Genomic DNA, 17,055 nt, shown 5'->3' with positions numbered 1-17,055 from the left:
ATTTAACAGATGAAGGTGTGGAATGAGGCTGCCCTGCTCCCACTACTGTGTGGCCAAATAAAAGGAAAGGTGTGTTGATGTACTGTGTGTAAATCCATACATTGGGATTGATATTAATTCATTGCCTCTTTCAGGTGTATTTCATTTTGCACTTTATATTGGGTATTAATACTTTCATGTTTTACACTCCAATTATTGTCAGTTTTGTGCGAGTTTAGTTATGATTTGTCATTGTTTACTGTGCTTTCATCAATAAAACATTGAGGAATGAATTTGTTCTTTATTTTCAGACACACTATTTATTGAATTGTACACTTCATTATATATGAGCATCCAAGACAACATAAAATATAAATGGGAATTTATTCAGAGAATAGTTTTATAAAAAAAAAATAAAAAAAAATTCGTAGCTTTTGATCCTTAACTTTTCTCTATATACTGTAGAAACCATACTGTCTCTCCTATGAATAACACATGATGTCCTGTCAGTGTTAGGCTATTGAAACATATCAATCATACACACTAATTAATTGATCACATATTTTGCCTACACATTTCATCTGTCAAACAATGGAAATGCCTTTGCATACAGCACCATGATTCTAAATGGCAACCTGTTATACAACTATACAAAGCTTTTTTACATAAAGATTGACAAATTTGGGAAATAACAAATAAATGTTTTAAATATATGTAAAACTACATTACATAATGTGTTGAGTAATCGTACCATAATTAAAAATAATGTGAACTGTTGCAAGTCCTACCAATCACATTGTGAAGTTTTGTTCAATAAAAATGGTTTTAAAAGTGTGTCAGTGACCTCATAAAGCATTGTATGTGTCGTGTCATTATGACATACAGTTTGTGACTTTACTTTGTCCTGGATGGAGCTGTCCCTGGATTCCCCTTCCTCTTCAGATGGCACTGTTATTACCAACAGTGTATAGATTACTTTTACTAAGATGCAAACAGATGTCTTTCTTTAACAAGGTAATGTACAGGATTACATTTATAATCTTAGAAATCACATTACAGTTACTATTGTAATCAAATTATCTTTACTTCAGTTACATGAGCACTGGACTTTTGAAAGATATCATGAGAGCTGAGGTGTCTTTTGATCAAGGACCAGGTTTTAATATGTTTTTTTGTGAAACACCTTGAATCAGACCTCATGATTTGGTCTCTTGCTCTGCTTGTGGTATAGGCTGGTGTGAGATTTCAAAGTAACACAAAAGTAATTAGTAATTCTAATTACTGTATTGCTCTTGCAATGGGAAGTGTAATAAAATTACATATGTAAGGTAAATTAGATGACAAATGTCTATGTAGCCACTTAGCCATATGACCACAGAATAAAAACACTTAATTATGAACTATAAAAGTATGGGATGGGAGGATGGACACTGGATATCTGTAATGATTTTTAATGTAACTCACCTCTGTATTTTAATTCATATTAAATCAGGTCACTCTGAAACACTCTTTTATTAGGTTAGGGTTTGCGAAAAAGAAACGTTCCAAGAGGCCCACAGTGACATCTGTGATTCAAATAAGTCAAAATAAACATTTCATTAATGAATTTGGCTACTGTGTCCAACAAATACATTTTAATTAACATTTATACATTAGACCACTTCATGTGTCTTTGAAATGCATGCATGACACAAGCGCCAATAGGGGACATCACCAAAAATTTTAAAAACTGAATCTCACCTAGTTATTATTTATAATTTAAAATTTTGACCAAACTACTGTGTTTCACATCTACCCATACCCATGAGTGCACTCTCAGTTTTATAGACCAGACATCCATTTACATGTTTTAGTAATTTACAAAAACAAAACTACAATTCCCTGCTGCAGCAGATTACAACATGATAGACAGCCCGTTAAATATGTAGTTCTTCTGGTTGGCAAACTAGGGTTGTGAGTAAGTAGGGTTTCAAAAAGAACTATAGTATAAAGTAACTTCCTAACAGACATGCTACTGCAAAAGCACAATACGTGTTGTATTAATTCAGCCCAAAAACATCGTCTTATGGTTATTATTATTAGCCAAAATTGCTTGTTTGGGAGATTCATACTAGTTGCTAAGGTAACCGTAATGGCGCAGGCGCGTAGCCTGACCACAGAAACGGAAGTAAAAAATAAATAAAAATGTGTTAGGCAAAGAAATATGAATAACTGATATTGCCAACAAATAATTAAAAAATATGTCATCCTTTATTAAAATTTGTGTTTTCATGTTGAAATCCAGGCACTAGATGCTAGGGGCGTTTTCGCTGACATTTTGGAGAGGCAGGGTACACTCTGGACTGGTCGCCAGTCCATCACACAACCACTCACACTCCCATTCACACCTAGGGCAATTTTAGAGTCTCCAATGAACCTATTCTATTCGGTTTCTTTATGCTAAATATTTTCAACTTATGTTTTTATACAGAAAATAATGATAAAAATAACATTATTTACATTAGCACTTTTTACATTTTTTATGTAGGCCTAAAGAACAAAGTGATATGTGATACAAAGACCACAAGGACATTCATACATTAATTCATGTCTACCATTTTATACATACATATATTTAAGAAAATAGCCTATAATTGTAAGCTGATATTTACACTGGAGAAACAGTGCAGGGAGAAACAAAAACAAGCATGTAAGTGTATAGGACATGTTAAGAAATCTACAAATATTCTAAGAAATGTATTGATAAATGTATCTAAAGTACTGAATACTATCCGTGTAACCAGTGAATCCCTATTAGTTTATGTGCTCCTGTTTCAGTGTTTGTGCTTCAGTGACGACAGCGTTTTAATTTTGAGTGGTGATTAAAGTTGGCATGAAAGCAAGTATATTGTATATGTGAAAATGTCCCATTGGATTGTAGGAAGTTGGGCATTGCAGGGGGTGAGTTAGCGTTAAGTCGGTCGTTCATTCAGTGTCATCCTCATAAAATGACCTATGCAGTCTGTATTACCTGACACAGAGGGACAGAAATATCAGTTTTGGGGGGGTCAGATAATTTTTCTGATATTGTGAAAAAATATAATTACAGTTACAATACAAGTCAACTCATATTTTCACTGTAGGAACATTTTAATGTAAAGCGATTTCAGCGACACCCCTATTGTGGACCGTACCATTTTTCAATGGCTGTCAATCATTCTCCATTCAGTATTCAAACAGCGCGGATGCACGGTAAAACTCTCTCCAATATGATATATTCACATTATAATGCTTGATCTGTAGATAAAAGGCTGTGGATTTGCATAAAATGACTTTATTTTGTGTATTTGTATTTTATGTTTGTTGCTGTTTTTAAACGACTCGCTACCGTGTGCCTGTTAGATCACGCACATCACAAGGACTATGAATCGGCATCAAACGCACAAAAACTGTAATTTAAAACTGTGAAGAAACAAATTATCAATAAACTGTTAGACAGATATACACTAGGATTTGTGCGCTCGACGTTTCTTCGCTTTGTGCCGTGGCGTGAACTTTTAAATGTGCAGCTCTGCACACTGAGACTCCATGTTGCTTTGAGCACATCATTCTGCACCCGCGATGCGCATACGCGCTTTGTGCGCTCTGTTTTGAAGCGTTTCGTATTTTCATGGTTTTGCGCACTGAAATATTATTAAAAGCCTATATTTTTTTTATACCTAGCCTGCACAATACATTTAAAATAAGCATAATTTAATTGTATATTATTTCTGTGCAGTGTAGTGTATGCTTTATAAATAAACACTTCTGAATTCTTGACATTCACATATAAATATAAAATTGTGAAATTTATGATTGCCTGATTGAATTTTATAAGAGTACTAATAGTAATTTGTTTTTATTAACATTTAGATTTTATAAAATTACTATGCAGATTTTTTCAAGAATTACGTTTTTGCTGCTGATTTATACACTCACTAAGTTTAATAAAAATACATAATACATTTATGTAATGTTTAAAGGTGTTAACTGTAATCTTACACTGCAAAATGATAACTTACAAAGGATTAGATTCATCACAATTATGTAAGGATATTTGGATATCTGGATATTTGCCGCGGGGCGAGGGCTTCGATAACCTCTCTCTTTTTTGACCATACATGTGTTTGCATCCCTGTAGCAAGATAATTCTCTATTTAAATCAAGCTTTACATTGTGCTGAGGTAAAACCGGTTGTCATTTCCAAGGAGATGAACTCCATAGCCTAGGTGTCCATTCTCATTTTATCTTGAATAAATGATTGTGCCCTTTTGAAATTAGTTTGGCACAGATCCGTGTTGTTTTTGTATTATGCACAAGAGGGTCTGATGTAGCTAAGCCTACATAACTGCAGTGAAACCTGTGGAAACATAAAAAGAGCCAAGTAGCCTAGGCTAAATAGTACATGCTAGTATTTGAATTTGTTTTTAATTGGTTAGTATTGTTTTTACATTCTATTATTTCATTTTTAGTTCGATAAATGTAGTTTCATCTGAGAACCCTAATACTATCTTAATGAAACTAGGATTTGATTTTATTCACAGAGACACTATGAGGAAAAGGAAAGGGCACACAGACATCAGGCACTTTTTTGGTTCTAAAAGAATAAGCAGGAAATATTAGCACTAAGATCTACAAACAATTACATTAAAAGTGTAGGTGCGGTTAGGTTTTATACACTGAATATGTGTTAAGGAAAGGGGTGCCCAGCAGACAGGAGAGGCACAGGATGAAAGCCGTGAGCAGGCCGCAGGGAGACGACAGGATGAGGGCAGAGTGCAGGACATACAGCAGGCAGTTGATAGATGGCTGGAGGACGACATTGCACAAGACATTCAGCAGGCAGCAGGAGGGCGGCAGGCGGACGACAGTGTGCAGGACATTCGGCAGGGAGACGGCAGGACAACAGTATACAGAACATTCAGCAGGCAACAGGCGGACGACAGTGTGCAGGACATTCGGCAGGGAGACGGCAGGACAACAGCATACAGAACATTCAGCAGGCAACAGGCGGACGACAGTGTGCAGGACATTCGGCAGGACAACAGTATACAGGACATTCAGCAGGCAACAGGCGGACGACAGTGTGCAGGACATTCGGCAGGGAGACGGCAGGACAACAGTATACAGAACATTCAGCAGGCAACAGGCGGACGACAGTGTGCAGGACATTCGGCAGGGAGACGGCAGGACAACAGTATACAGAACATTCAACAGGCAACAGGCGAAGTTATGGCCTCTTGTTGAAAAAGCACGCAAAGAGGGAAAGAGAGCGTATTTTGTAGGTAACAAGGCTTACATAGAGAAGAAAGAGGTTCGAGTTACCTAATGTTTCAGTAACTGAAGTGTAGAGTACTTGGAGTAAATTTCCTACTTTTGAGTAAGTAGGAGTCTTTGTTGTATAGGTAACAAGTTATGTTATAAGAATGGCACGCTACCTATACAATGTTACATTTAAAAATGTTTTTGCTAAACAATCTTTGTGTTCATATGCAACTATAAGTACAAAATTTGTTTTTCAAGGTATATTGCAGAGCATTATATAGAGGATATTTATACAACAAACAATAGTTTAAAAGACCCTAGTTCAATAATTCATTTTTCAAAAAAACAAAAAAAGTGTAAACGTTGATGTCTATTTCATTTTTTTCGATTAATGCCAGAGGTTTACGTGATCTTTTGAAAAGGAAATCCTTATTTTTATATTGTAAAGGGAAGGGTGTCGATTTTTATTTTGTGCAAGAAACGCATGCGTGTAAGGAGGATGAAAAATTCTGGAGAAGTTCTCCAACTGAATGGTTCTCACATTTCAGCAATAGATCTGCAGGGGTCGCTATACTCAAAGGGAAATTCAGAGGTCAGGTTCTTAGCCACGAAATCGATAGTTTGGGAAGAATGATAATATTGCATGTTAATATTGATCAAACTCATTACACATTGTGAATTGTGAATTCATATGCCACCAATAATAGACAGCTTAATGAAACATTTTTCAAAAATATAGAAATTAAATTGAAACAAGTCAAAACTAAATTTCCCTTAGCAAAAATAGTATGGGGAGGTGATTTCAATAGTGTATTTGATGGGGATTTAGATCGATGGCCATCAAGAAATGATGAAACTCGTTGTGAAATCAGAAATGTATGTACCCGTGTTGGTTTAGTTGACATCTGGCGACTCAAAAATCCAGACAAAAGAATATACACATGGAACAACAAAGATTACTCCAAACAATCACGCATTGATTTTTTCCTAATATCACATTAACTGGAACAGTGTGTCCAGGTGGTTTCTATAGAGCCGTCAGTCTTAACTGATCATAAGGGTGTTTCACTCCTGATAAATATTCACGGTCCAGATGAATCTAAATTAAAAAGGGGCTATTGGAAATTGAACAAAAAGTTATTAGACGATCACAATTTTAAACTGATGGCATCAAAGTTAATTGATAAACACTGGTCTCAGGCTAAAATAACAAATGTTTATGGAGAACACTGGGAAATAATGAAATACAAAATTAGGAACCTAGCTATTTCAATGGGGAAATCGATTGCTTCAGCTAAAAGACAAAAAGAATACATTGTTATCAAAGGAATAATGCGCCTATCAAGTAAATAACATTTGAACACTCAGGAACTAATGGATTTGTCATTATTATCAAGTACAACTGGATAACATATGTAAAGAAAAAGCAGAGGGGGCATTTATCAGATCAAGACACACATGGTTGGAACAGGGGGAAAGAAATACTAAGTACTTTTTTAATTTGGAATAAAGAAATGGTAAATTGACCTCTATATACAAATTGTTAATTAATAATAGTCACAGAGGATGAAAAAAATATATCACAGTTTGTTACTCAGTTTTACAAAGGTCTGTACGCTCCCAATTTTGTGTCTTCAGATCTGAATGACTTTCTAGATAATGTCTTAAATGAAGCCAAAGTTATTGAGGATGATTATAAATTGTTTTGTGATGGTGATTTAAGGTTGGAGGAAGTTAAGAGTGTATTGGCAACCTTAAAGATAATCGTTCTCCAAGGTAATGATGGACTTGTCAGTGAGTTTTATAAAGTGTTTCGAGATAAGTTAGCTCCATTTTTGCTGACTGTATTTATAGAATCTATTGAAAAAGGGGAACTGCCTCTTTAAGACAAGGTGTTATTACATTAATTCCAAAGCCAAATAAAAATATTCTTTGTTTAGTGAATTGGAGACCCATTAGTCTATTAAATAATGATGCCAAATTATTTGCTTTGATCTTTGCTAAAAGACTGAAAAAAGGATTAGAAGATATTATAGATGAGGAACAGACTGGATTTATTTAAGGAAGACACATTAGTAATAATATTAGATTGATACTTGATATGGTAGACTACAATGATTATGTTTTAGATGATAGTTTTATTTTATTTATTGATTTTCACAAGGCATTTGATTCCATAGAACACAACTATACAGAGGATGCACCAGTTCTGTAAAATTATCAAGGGGGACATCTGGCAGATTTGAGATAGGTAAAGGGATCAGACAAGGGTGTCCGATCTCCCCATTTTTGTTTTTGTTAGCAATGCAAATAATGGCCCTTCACATTAAAAAAGGACATTTCCAAGGAATTACAGCATTAGGGAAAACATTTAAGTTGTGTCAGTTTGCAGATGACACTGCTTTATTTTTGAAAGATAGGAATGAAATAATTAAAGCAGTGAAATGCATAAAAGAATTTTCAGATGTATCAGGGCTAGGAATGAATATGAATAAATCTGTTCTGTTTCCTCTTAAAGAATGTAGTTTAACTAATTTCTGTAATATTCCAATTGCAAATCAAGTAACATATCTGGGAGTTGTTATATGTAAAGATGAAAATCTGCGTAATAATTTAAACTTCAATCCAATTATTAACAAAACTAGTAAGAGGTTCAATGCGTGGTTACAAAGAGATCTGTCAATTCAGGGGCGGGTACTTTTGTCAAAAGCTGAAGGAATCTCCAGATCAGTCTGTGTGTCATTAGCATTGGATATTCCCCCTAAAGTTACCAAACAATTGGATAAAATGCTTTTTGATTTTATTTGGAAAAACAAGCCACATTATTTGAGAAAAGAAATGTTATGCAATCCCAAAGATCATGGTGGTTTAGAGGTTTTGAGTTATGATGCTTTGAACAATGTTTTTAAAATAAATTGGCTTATTCAGTATTTAAAAAAATAAAGACAGTATTTGGAATTCCTTTCCTAACTCTCTAAACAATTGGGCGACCTCTCATTTTTATTGAAGTGTAATTATTCAATTGAAAAAATACCATTTAAACTTGCAAAATTTCATAAACAAGCTCTCATGACATGGACACTTGCCTACAGACATAACTTTTCACCTAGGATATATTATATTTGGAACAACAAAGACATCCTTTACAAAAAGAAATCTCTTTTTTTTTTTCTTATTACTGGTTTGAAAACAATATTATATTAGTTAGTCAGCTTTTGAATAATGATGGAAATTTATTAACATATAAAGAATTTTTGAATAAATTTAAAATACCAGTTAGACCTAAAGACTTTGCAGTTGTAATGGATGCAATTCCTAGGAAAGTATTGATCCTTCTTAGGAATGCATCACAGGAGGAAGATCTACATTTTACAGATATCATGGGTGAAATATTTCTTGGTAATATAAATATTTTACAAAATGAAATCTCAAATAACTATATTAGAAATATACTTAATAATATTGTTTACCCTCCAGCTCAGTTTTTCTGGTCATCTGTTTTTGGAGATGTAAATTGGCGTAAAGCTTGGCGAACAGTAGATACATTTTACATTAATAACAAAGTTAAAGAAGTTTCTTTTAAAATAATGCATAGAATATATCCAGTAAAACATGTGCTAGAACGTTTTAAATTAGATATTGATTACTCCTGCAATTTTTGTAAAGGTGAAAAGGAAACATTTTTTCAATGTTGTTTAAAATAGCACCTTTTTCTGTTGTGTGTAAAAAAAATTCTTGTCCTCTGGCACTGTTTATTTTACTTTATTATTTTGTATTTGTTTTACTTTCAGTAATTATGTCTCATTGTATTGTTCTGGTTCATGGCATTAATAAAAAAAAAATAATTAAAAAAAACGTAACGCGATCAGGCTATATAGTACCTACTCTTTTAGCGCTCGTTAAGCAAGTACTTATTGAAATTAAGTGCCTACTCAGTGAATATGCGGTTTCTAACACAGCCAGGGTGTAGCAAACACACTCACAGTCCTTTTACACAACAGTTAGTTAGTCATGTGACAATCACCTGATTACGTAATGTAGAATAGTCACAAGAGAGAAGAAATTGTTAGATAAATATAGAGGACATATCTCACCAAAAAAATACACAATATAAACAAAAAACAAAATTATATATGTATATATATATAACAGATCAGAGTCACAAATGTATTCCAAAACATAGATTTTACCAAAAAAAAAAATCTATAAATAATATTTTTTTTATATAAGACATGTACAACTTCACATAAAATATCAATGAAATATACAAATCAGAATCAACAATACATTCCCAATTCCACAACTTGGATTTCACACAAAACTAAATAGATATTTATAATAATGAATTATTATATTAATTATTATAAATAATTATTATTCATACTAAACCAACATTGATCATTCAATATCACGTTTCTAAAACGCATGCTAACACACACGCTGCTTTATTTAATTGTGAAGTCTGAGTCTCTTCCACCTTTACACATTTACACATGTATTTCTCCTCATAGACAGTAGTGAGACTCTTCTGTGGATCACCTGATGGTTTCTGCTCCTCTCATGATCATTTCACACTACGATATAACACATCTATCAGAGTTTGGAGATCGACCTTTATCAGGGATGTTTGGTGATCGATCTTTATCAGGGATGTTTGGTGATCGACCTTTATCAGGGATGTTTGGTGATTGATCTTCATCTACTCTGTAAAGAGGAACAGAAGAGAAAACAATCAGAGTTCAGTGGAACAAAGTGCAAATTATTATATTTCAATAACTGTTTTTTGTTGTTGTTGTAAAAATAAGTTAAATTGAATTCCTGTAATCAGATTAATTACTGACTTTACATGATCTTGGATAGATATTTGTGTTTTTAAATATAATAGATGTAAAGCATGAATCATGTTCGTGTGTGTGTGTGTGTGTGTGTGTGTGTGTGTGTGTGTGTGTGTGTGTGTGTGTGTGTGGGTGCGACTCCTATTGAGTCTCTGTAAAGGAGAAACTAATGAGTGTACGGTGTATGGAATAAACCACAGGGAGCAAATACAAATGTTATTTTGAGTTCAAACACAAACCTTTAGTTAAAGCCGTTTGTCCTCTAGTTTAAACATGTTTGTAGGCTCTTAGTAAATAACTGAGAGTAAAGTAAGTGTAAAGTTGTCACAGTAAAAACACACTAGAGACAGAGACATTTCTCATGTGAGCTGGACGCTGTGAGCTGAAGCTGGAACTGCACTGATTTTAGCAGGAGTGCAGCGTTTTCCTACAATCTGACCAAGTCTGTTTTCACACTGAAATGATTCACTTCTACTGTTAATAAAGCAGGTGTTGGTGTTGTAGTGGATTTTTTCCTAAATCCCGACTATCTAGCGTCTACAAATCGACACTTAATAAATAAAACTGTTGCGTCTACAATCGACACTTAATAACCTTTATACTCCAGCTCTTTGCGTCTTCCATTGACAACTGGCCGAGTTTCTAACTAACTTGCTTCCCTAAACTGACCAGTTTAAGCAGAAATTAACAGACTGACTTTCAGCAAATGTCCTTTAAATGCTTTAATAACGGCCGGGAGAGTCTTCGAACAGTTCTCAGAGAAACTCTCCCAAGAAGAATCAAGGCCGGAGGATCTCAGACAAATTCCATTGAGAAATCCCACAGTAAAACACAGATACAACAGTTTTTATAGAATCGAGGTATGGCATAAATGTCAGGCTGCATTACATAATTTCCCCATTATTTGATTGGTTCTTCATATGCAAACCCCTCTGTTACTAGGTAAAGCAAACTTTGTTTTAATGATGACTTCATTTGTTAATCACAAGATTCTAACAGACTGTCTAGTTTCATTTCCCAAACTATGTTATTTTTACACACATATGCACACACTCAAACACACAAGTTTTCCATTGGTTTCGTACAGTACATCCTGTTCAGATGTTAGATGTTAAATAAGGTTAGATGTTAGAAACATGGTTAGTTTAATATACAGTTTAAAATTTCTACGACAATGTATAAAGCTGTGACAGTGAGCTTTTGTTCTCTTTCCTCCTTTGTGTTAAACATTTCAATAACTTCACATTTTGTTCTCACACAAACCCTTTGTTGCAATAAAGCTTAATGATAATTTCCTTTCACGAATGTTTGAAAGGTTTGTTCACATATCAGAGGTAAATGAAGATCTCTTTAATATCTCAGTGATGTTTCCTCACCTCAGGTCACAGTTTGAGTCTCGTAGCTCGTCTCTGAGCCGCTGCTGTGAGTCTCCTATCTTATTGCCTCTCAGCTCAAGCTCTTTTAGAAACTGCAGTGCTTTTGAGTTAGTCAAAGACTGAGTTAGAGAAGAAACATCTGTAATGCCACAGTCAATCAGACTAGAAAGACACAAACAGAGGAAGAGAGATTATCTTACAAACAAATCATGAATGTGAAGAATTTTACACAAATATAATGTGAACTCAGACTCACTGTGAGATATTGAGTATAAAGTGTTTTAGTTAAAAAAAAACAGAAAGTGCACTGCTATAAACACTGAAACATAAGCCCTGCTGTCTTCAAATAAATAAACTTCAGTCACACTGTAATTGCTGTACAGTATAATGATACTAACTGTAGTTTCTCCAGCTTGAGTTGTGGGTTCATCAGTAGATCACTGAGGTTTTTCACTCCAGAGTCTCCTAGTTTATTCCAGCTCAGGTTCAGCTCTCTCAGGTGTGATGGGTTTGATTTCAGAGCTGAAGTCACATCAGAACAACCTTCATCTGTCATATCACAGCAGCTTAAACTACATTAGCAGAGAGAGAAGAAAATAAGACAGAAGAAAACTCTTTATTCTGTAAAGTCACATCATCTTCATAAGCAAATAACACAGAGAGAGGAAGAGAGATCTTCATCTTTATTTCACCAGATCACAAAATACTAAGTTTGCACAAATACAGTGTTAAAGTGTTTTAGTTTAAACTGTTAGTTTAAACTTCTTGTATGTGAATGTGACTGACCTCAATCTCTCCAGTTTACAGTGTGAATCCTTCAGTACGGCATAGAAGTGCTTCACTCCAGAGTCTCCTAGTTTATTCTCGCTCAGGTCCAGCTCTCTCAGGTGTGACGGGTTTGATTTCAGAGCTGAAGTCAGGATGAGACTCTGTTTCTCTGTAATACTGCATCTATTCAGACTGAAGACGAAAATGACTCAGATCTAAACTCAGAAAATACATTGTTGATGTATTTATGTTTACACATTCATTTCATTTTTAAAGGGTCATGAAACCCCAAAACACATGACGGGCATTTGTGGTTAAAAAGTATATATATATATATATATATATATATATTTATTAGGGCTGTCAAAGTTAGCGCGTTAATAACGCGTTAACGCAAAATCATATTAACGGCACACATTTTTTTAACGGGCGATTAACGCAGCGCATATTTTCTGTTTGACCCATGGCCCAACCCCTAGTTGGAGAAATGGAGATACACAGCTTGGGTGCTTCTCAATATCCCTTCTCGTCTCCTCTCTCCTTCGTCCTCCATCCTATGACCCGGAAACCGATCGAGCACAGCCATCTTGAAGGACATCTCAATTCTCTAATTGCACCGCGAGGAGTCGAGGATCGAGGAGTGAGGAGGCTTCCAGAGGAGTCATGAGCGAGGATACACAGGTGTATCCTATGCGGAAGAGTTTTATCGACTAAATGTGACGCACGTATAAATTCTCCTCCCCCTTCACATCGGTCACAATAATTTTGATTTATACTTTACTTTTGCAGTTTATATAAACCACACACCTCACATATTTCAACAGGGTATCTTTCTTTATTATTATTTATTATGAATTTCTTAAATAAACAAATTTCAACAACATGAGGGCAGATCCTCTGAGCGCTGCTGATGACGCGATGAAGTGACGCTCGAGTGATCAAGGATTCCAATGTATAAAAAAAGCTTTCATTCGATCCCTCCGTCCTCGCGTCTTTTCCTTGCAGCCTTCCCTCGCATCCTACAGGGGGCGGAGCTGAGACGCGAGGAAAGGAAGCGAGGAGAGGAAACGAGGATGCACAAATAAGAATTGAGAAGCACCCAGTGTTGGCAACTTAGCGACATTGCAGACCCCTTTAGCGATGTTTTCCCTTCAACAAAGCGCCCAAACCTTATTTAGTTTCTGAGTATCAATATCTATATCTATCTATCTATCTATCTATCTATCTATCTACAGTGAGGAAAATAAGTATTTGAACACCCTGCTATTTTGCAAGTTCTCCCACTTAGAAATCATGGAGGGGTCTGAAATTGTCATCGTAGGTGCATGTCCACTGTGAGAGACATAATCTAAAAAAAAAAAATCCAGAAATCACAATGTATGATTTTTTAACTATTTATTTGTATGATACAGCTGCAAATAAGTATTTGAACACCTGAGAAAATCAATGTTAATATTTGGTACAGTAGCCTTTGTTTGCAATTACAGAGGTCAAACGTTTCCTGTAGTTTTTCACCAGGTTTGCACACACTGCAGGAGGGATTTTGGCCCACTCCTCCACACAGATCTTCTCTAGATCAGTCAGGTTTCTGGGCTGTCGCTGAGAAACACGGAGTTTGAGCTCCCTCCAAAGATTCTCTATTGGGTTTAGGTCTGGAGACTGGCTAGGCCACGCCAGAACCTTGATATGCTTCTTACAGAGCCACTCCTTGGTTATCCTGGCTGTGTGCTTCGGGTCATTTTCATGTTGGAAGACCCAGCCTCGACCCATCTTCAATGCTCTAACTGAGGGAAGGAGGTTGTTCCCCAAAATCTCGCAATACATGGCCCCGGTCATCCTCTCCTTAATACAGTGCAGTCGCCCTGTCCCATGTGCAGAAAAACACCCCCAAAGCATGATGCTACCACCCCCATGCTTCACAGTAGGGATGGTGTTCTTGGGATGGTACTCATCATTCTTCTTCCTCCAAACACGTTTAGTGGAATTATGACCAAAAAGTTCTATTTTGGTCTCATCTGACCACATGACTTTCTCCCATGACTCCTCTGGATCATCCAAATGGTCATTGGCAAACTTAAGACAGGCCTTGACATGTGCTGGTTTAAGCAGGGGAACCTTCCGTGCCATGCATGATTTCAAACCATGACGTCTTAGTGTATTACCAACAGTAACCTTGGAAACAGTGGTCCCAGCTCTTTTCAGGTCATTGACCAGCTCCTCCCGTGTAGTTCTGGGCTGATTTCTCACCTTTCTTAGGATCATTGAGACCCCACGAGGTGAGATCTTGCATGGAGCCCCAGTCCGAGGGAGATTGACAGTCATGTTTAGCTTCTTCCATTTTCTAATGATTGCTCCAACAGTGAACCTTTTTTCACCAAGCTGCTTGGCAATTTCCCCGTAGCCCTTTCCAGCCTTGTGGAGGTGTACAATTTTGTCTCTAGTGTCTTTGGACAGCTCTTTGGTCTTGGCCATGTTAGTAGTTGGATTCTTACTGATTGTATGGGGTGGACAGGTGTCTTTATGCAGCGAACGACCTCAAACAGGTGCATCTAATTTAGGATAATAAATGGAGTGGAGGTGGACATTTTAAAGGCAGACTAACAGGTCTTTGAGGGTCAGAATTCTAGCTGATAGACAGGTGTTCAAATACTTATTTGCAGCTGTATCATACAAATAAATAGTTAAAAAATCATATATTGTGATTTCTGGATTTTTTTTTTTAGATTATGTCTCTCACAGTGGACATGCACCTACGATGACAATTTCAGACCCCTCCATGATTTCCAAGTGGGAGAACTTGCAAAATAGCAGGGTGTTCAAATACTTATATTTTTCTCTCTCTCTCTCTCTTTTTCTCTCTCTCTCTCTCTCTCTCTCTCTCTCTCTCTCTCTCTCTCTCTGAGGAGCAGTTAAACAGATATTATATTACTTCTCTAATTTTACAAATATACACGGATATTGTCTTTAGCTTATGTGTATTTGATTTCACCAGACGACGGCTCGATTATCAGAATTTTTGTGCAGATTAACGTCTTGGAAGGGAGAGCTGGTTATGTTTATTGGGTCGCGTTTCAGTCACCATTTCAAATTCATTCCGTTGTTTGACAAGAGAAACAGTAAAATGGGCACAGAGAGAGACAAACTACAATGTAATAATAAATGCTAAATGTACATTTGACTGCCCTGTCATGCAAAAATCGAAACATTTTTTTGTTAGTAAATTGCTCAGTGCAAAGAAAGAGAAGTAATGGGAACATGGTATTTCTTTGTTCTTTCTACATGTGTCTAATAGACAAGAACAAGTTCTTTGAAAAAACGTCTATGACCTTTGAAACATGTCTCGTCTTCATGCTCTATATTGACTATGGTTTCAATAATAAACATACATTTGCATAAAGCATCTATATTTATCCATGCCCACGTTGATTATAGTATTACAAACTTGAAAAGTATTAATTTAAGGTATATTTAGAACAAATAAAAAAAACAATCATGCGATTGCATTCAAAATTTTAATCGATTGACAGCCCTAATATATATATATATATATATATATATATATATATATATATATATATATATATATATATATATATATATATATCCCCCCTTTTTTTGAATATGTTGGGAAGTTGACCTTCCCAGACAATCCTGAGTAAACTTAGTGTCCCACGTTTTTTGCTGCAAATGACTGGGCAGTAGTTCTTGGACCGTCACTCACAGCTATTAGTTAATGTGTTTTTTTCCTTCATTGTTACTATGTTGTTTGTTGTTTATTTTTGTTGATTCTTGGTGTTTATGTTTTTGTATTTTTTTTTTCTTCTTTTTCGGTGTTTCGTTTAGTTTAATAAATGGAAAATGAGATTTCGGCTCGATTTCTAATTTTTCGTTTGTGGTTTACAAATCGGTTTATGGCTTTGATATTTCGTTTGCACAAGTGGACGGCACTGAAACGCCCCTTTCATCTGATTGGTCAAACCGCTTCGTCTTCAGTACAGCCAGAATAAGAGTGGGCACACTCACATCCCACTTTAACCCCCTGTGAGCAATAGGGGAAACCCAGAAAGTGCACTGCTATAAACAATGAAACATAAGCCCTGCTGTCTTCAAATAAATAAACTTCAGTCACACTGTAATTGCTGTACAGTATAATGATACTAACTGTAGTTTCTCCAGCTTGAGTTGTGGGTTCATCAGTAGATCACTGAGGTTTTTCACTCCAGAGTCTCCTAGTTTATTCTCGCTCAGGTTCAGCTCTCTCAGGTGTGACGGGTTTGATTTCAGAGCTGAAGTCAGGATGAGACTCTGTTTCTCTGTAATACTGCATCTATTCAGACTGAAGACAGAAAGAGAAAATGACTCAGATCTATGATGATCAACTAACATGTTCATCTTCATCCAGCAGACTTTTGCTGACAAATAAACAGGGATATCAAGGTAAAGGTAACATGGAGAAAGACTACACATTGTTCATTTAAATATACTACCAACACTGTAACAAAACAAAGGTTGAAATTGTTGATGTATTTGTTTACACATTCATTTCATTTCATTTTTAAAGGGTCATGAAACCCCAAAACACATTTTTTGATGACGTGACACGTGACCTTTCCAACGTGATGATATAATACGTGGCACATCTCAGAGATGGTACAAGACGGGCATTTGTGGTTAAAAAGTGTATATATATATATATATATATATATATGAAGAGTTCAGATGCAAAAGCCTCTAAGTGCCATCTGAAAATTTCTTCTAGAATGATCATTTTAATCAAGCTCGTATATTTAAGTTCTGTAATTTCACTTAAATGA

The 17,055-nt window shown here is 35.6% G+C and overlaps 2 protein-coding genes across 2 annotated transcripts in view; both read right to left on the bottom strand.

Moving 5' to 3' along the window:
• The window catches only part of LOC311305800 (uncharacterized protein), a 1,224,369-nt gene that overhangs the window by 1,186,499 nt on the left and 20,815 nt on the right, over positions 1 to 17,055 (bottom strand). The gene's annotated exons all lie outside the window — the stretch shown is intronic.
• The window catches only part of LOC311305987 (ribonuclease inhibitor-like), a 73,132-nt gene continuing 63,503 nt past the window's right edge, over positions 7,427 to 17,055 (bottom strand). The window contains exon 4 of the mRNA XM_084434073.1: positions 7,427 to 9,966. Within this exon, the coding sequence (XP_084290199.1) occupies positions 9,837 to 9,966 (130 nt within the window). The 3' untranslated portion in view covers positions 7,427 to 9,836. The remainder of the gene's footprint in view (positions 9,967 to 17,055) is intronic.

The sequence above is a fragment of the Rutilus rutilus genome (genome assembly GCF_951802725.1).
Source record: "Rutilus rutilus genome assembly, chromosome: 1".
Lineage (NCBI taxonomy): Eukaryota > Metazoa > Chordata > Actinopteri > Cypriniformes > Leuciscidae > Rutilus > Rutilus rutilus.
Note: the sequence above shows the minus strand (reverse complement) of the source record. Positions and strands in the feature narration are given on the sequence as shown.